Source organism: Mirounga angustirostris, unplaced genomic scaffold (genome assembly GCF_029215605.1).
Source record: "Mirounga angustirostris isolate CCGP_5_RB_7025 unplaced genomic scaffold, mMirAng1.0.hap1 SCAF_5, whole genome shotgun sequence".
Classification (NCBI taxonomy): domain Eukaryota; kingdom Metazoa; phylum Chordata; class Mammalia; order Carnivora; family Phocidae; genus Mirounga; species Mirounga angustirostris.
The window spans coordinates 24,769,073-24,773,132 of NW_026991713.1; the positions used below are offsets into that span (position 1 = coordinate 24,769,073).

Here is a 4,060-nt window from a genome sequence, read left to right on the forward strand (position 1 = left end):
TTGTTCCCTCACCAGGGACCTTGCTGCCTTTGACAAATCCCATCATGAAGCCGTGCGAACCTACCAGGGGCACAAAGCAAGTATGCACCCAGTGACGGCCATGCTGGTGGGGAAAGACTTAAAAGTGGATTAAGGACCTACCAAATGCTGATTTCAGACATTTCGCTTTTTTAAATGGAAGATATATAAAAAAGTTCAGCTAATACTGTAACTAAAAATGTTGTTTTCGTTCTGGCTTTTTATTGTTTTGTCAGTGATTTTCATGAATAAAGCTGAGCTACCTTCCCCCCCACTGGTGACATGTTCTTTGTTAGGTGCATTTTAACAAAGTTTAATCTTTTAATTTATAAGTGTAAAATTTTTCATTAGTTACATATTTATTTTTCCCAGCACAACCACAAGAGTGTCAGCGTAGTATTTGCCTGGTATTTTTAAGTTCTTTAATTTGAATCTGCCGCATGCCAAAAATTCAACATGATGAGCGCTCTGCTTTTTAAATAACATGAGCACTCAGTTGGATTTGCTCACCCAGCCACACAGTGGGCATAGTATAAACGCACTTTTCCAAAATGTATAAACTCTCCGGGAAGCACTCTGCTCCCCACCCCCAGATCCACCTGCTGCTCCACTGGACTTGTCCTGCCCTCCTGTCCATCAGGGTCCGATGACTGCCCCAAACCCCAGTACTTCCCATCAGTCCCTCAGATATTCTCCTGTCTAAGCTGATTCATCTCCTTAATGGTCACCAAACATCCTTCACCCACGTAGAGCATGCAGCACATAGGGGCAATAATATAATGATAATACCCATTATACACACATATAATACATACTGCAAGTAATAGAATGACTTGAAAGAAATGAGAGAGTAACAAAGCATCCCATGAGTACACTGTAGTACCCAAGGGCACCTCTGCACACAGTCTGGGAACCGCAGTCATATTAGTTAGGATTCTTTGATTGTAAGTGACAAAACCCAAATGATTAAAAGTCAGAAAAGGAAAGGGAGGATTATTTGAAGGATACAGGGTAGGGGGAGGTTGTAAGAACCTACGGACAGACGGGAAAGGACTGACACCTGGAACTGTCAAGGGAGCAATACTCTTTCTTGTCTCTCATTTCTGCTTCTCTCCAGCTTTGCTGTTGTTGTAAATAGTTCTTATCACATGGGAAGACTGTCTCAATTCCAGATTCCCAGAGGGGAGACTGACTCAGCTTGAGTCCACCCCTGGCCAAATAAACTTTAGCAAGAGGAATGGTGTCTTAGAGTATAAATGTGGGTGAGGGTGTCATTAAATACACAAAAAGAGTGCTAGCCTTAGCTAGAAGTCTTAAAATAGGCGCAAACACCCCAGAAGCGGGGCAGGTATCAAAGAAACAGAGATTCCTGTCCATCCCCGTAATCCCGAGCTGCTCGCTTGCTTACTGTCCTTAGCAGTTCTCTCCTGGACACATCTACACCGAAATGATTCTGTTTCTCAAGGCTCTGCTGTCACTTGTCTTCCACGGCAGGAAGACCACAGGCGAGAGTTCAGCTCACATCCCTGGTATATAATCAGGTTCTACGTGATTAAACTTCAGCAAATCCACAGACTCAAATGATGCTTTTGAAGGCTTTCCCTGCCCCGTAAGCTCTCCCCACACTCTGGGCTAATGTCACATTCCAGTGATCACTGATGAGTGAGCCTGGAAGTGAACTGGGGCAAGGGCCCCCGGAAGGGTGGCGGTGAAGGATGCTCTGATGCAGGTAGAGGGCAGTAGACACACACATCACAGGTTTGCCTGGGGCCAGCTCAATGGAGGCCACATTTACACACTTCAGCTACTAAGGGTGTGATGGATGTCTTTGTGCCAGGCTGGGATATACATATAATTTCTGGGTGAACAAAGATAAGTAATTTCTATATATGGCTAAAGAAGAAATATGCTAAAGCAACCTGGGGAAGGGCTACTTAACCCAACCAAAGGGTTTAGGGAATGCTTACTGGGGAAGAGAAGGCCCACACTGAGGCTTACGAGATAAGAAATACCTAGCTAAGCAAAGGAAGTTGGAAGAGTGTTCCAGATGGATAAAGAGTAACAGAGGTAAAGGCATAGACTTATGGGATCTTTGGATCATCAATTTGGACAGTGAAAATAGCTGTCTCTGCTCCACAATGCCTAGGGCATGAACTTGAAATCTTCAAACTCACGTCGCTGGGAGGTGGTATCATCTGGAGGCTTTTTCCCTCACATGTCTGATGTCTGTCCTGAGATTATGCAAAAGCTGGGCTCAGCGGAGACTGGCAACTGGAGTGCCCAGGTAATTTGGGTTTTCTCACAGCACAGTGGATACTTGGACTTCTTATTAGTCTTCTTGGTAAGTGCAAACATCGCCAGAGAGTAGCACCATGAAGGCAGAGAATGTATCTCATTTTATTCCCAGCACCTAGCATCGTGCTTGGGATAGAACGCTATCTCCATAGTGCTTGAGAAATATTTGTTGGCTGGGTGAATGGAGGAGAGTAGAAAGTTGTGCTTCACATCTAAGGGCCTCGGTTTTCTCAGAGAGGTAAGAGGTAAGGTCCTCCTCTGAAAATTAGAGGAGGTGGATGTTGAAAAGCAGGGTGAATGTTTTGGAAACTTGCTGAGGGGGAGGGGCAGGTAGAAGGACAGTGCCGTGAAGACACCATCACAGAACCTTCTGTAGCAGAGGCTTCCACCAGGGTGAACACAGATAGCAGTCGGTTGTGATGACCCAGGGGTTGAGTTTTACTCCATGCAGGCATAGGTTTAGGGTTATAAAAGGATTTCAAAGTAGTAAAGAAAGAGTGGCCCAGGTAAGCAACTAGGACACCAGCTTCCTAGGAGAGAAAGTGAGGAAGCTGATGGGAAATGGAGGGAAGGAGGAGCCAACCAGAGGTCAGGTCCAAGGGCAAAGAGGACTGAAGGAAGGGGAGAACTGGAAGGCTGGAAAGTCATAGTCAGAAGGTGGGGTAGTGGAATTTACGATTTCTTAATGTGCATCAAATTCAGGTGGTGACAAATTCCAGAGTGCGGTCAGGATGTGGGTGACTGAAGTGCAAGTTTCAAGGAGGGGTAGTTCTTTCTTTGTATGCTTCTCAAGAAGCTGTCAGGGAAAGAGAGATTCTGAGTGTTCGTGTTTTCTGTGAACAACTGTGTCTCTATTCCCAAAACAAGTCAGTTTTAGTGGAAACACATGTCAAGCTCTTTCTGTTGCAATAATCAAACTCTAGAAGCTGGCTTATTACTAAAGTGCTGCTTATTACAACAGTGCCCACATTTCTTTGATTCCTTTTTCATGCTTTTCAGAGTTCCTTAATCTACTGGTAATGAATTGGGTGCAGGGAGCAGTTAACCGTGTTGAAGATGCTTAACTGGATTAGGGATATCCATGTACCAAGATGAAAGAAATTTAGAAAGCAATATAGGTATACAGAGCATTCGAGTGCAAATAATAGTAATCACAAACACTTCTGGAACATTCCCAATGCACCATGTGCTTTACATATTACGAACTCACTTAATCCTCCCTAAAGCCCTTTGAAATAGGCGCTATCATTATCTCCAGCTTAGAGATGAAGAAACTGAGACCCCAAGAAGTCAAATAACTTGCCCAGAGGTCACATAGCTCGTAAATGGCAGAGCCAGGATTGGATCCCAAGTAGATACTGCAAATACAGCAGTGAGGCAGTTTGCCTCTTCCCTTTTGAAGAAAAAACAGAGGCTAATTAATAACTTACTTGCTCAAAGCTAATGAATGGTGGAGCTGGAGTCCCAACCACGGCTGTCTGAGCTGTTAACCATCAAGCCACAACAGCTCATCCATCCAGATGGTGACCTTTCCTTGTGAGAATGATCTCTGACTTTTGCAGTCTCCCTTGTGGAGGGACAGCTTTAGAAAACCTTAGTGGTGGCAGGGAATAGTTGCTCAACACATGTTTGTGGAATAAACAAAAAAATGAAGATTACCACACTCCCTGGTGTCACAGTGGACCAGAAGGTGCATTTTATAGTTGAGTAATTCCAGATAAAAACAGGAACATGGTGTTTATAAGCT

At 44.3% G+C, this 4,060-nt stretch overlaps 1 protein-coding gene across 2 annotated transcripts in view; it reads left to right on the forward strand.

Annotated features, from left to right (window-relative positions):
• LTA4H (leukotriene A4 hydrolase) overlaps positions 1-292 on the forward strand; it is a 33,150-nt gene extending 32,858 nt beyond the window's left edge. For both annotated transcript variants that reach the window (XM_045872817.2, XM_064590765.1), the window contains one exon: positions 16-292. In XM_045872817.2, coding sequence (XP_045728773.1) covers positions 16-133 — 118 coding nt within the window. In that variant the 3' untranslated portion in view covers positions 134-292. The remainder of the gene's footprint in view (positions 1-15) is intronic.
• The last annotated feature ends 3,768 nt before the right edge of the window (positions 293-4,060 follow it).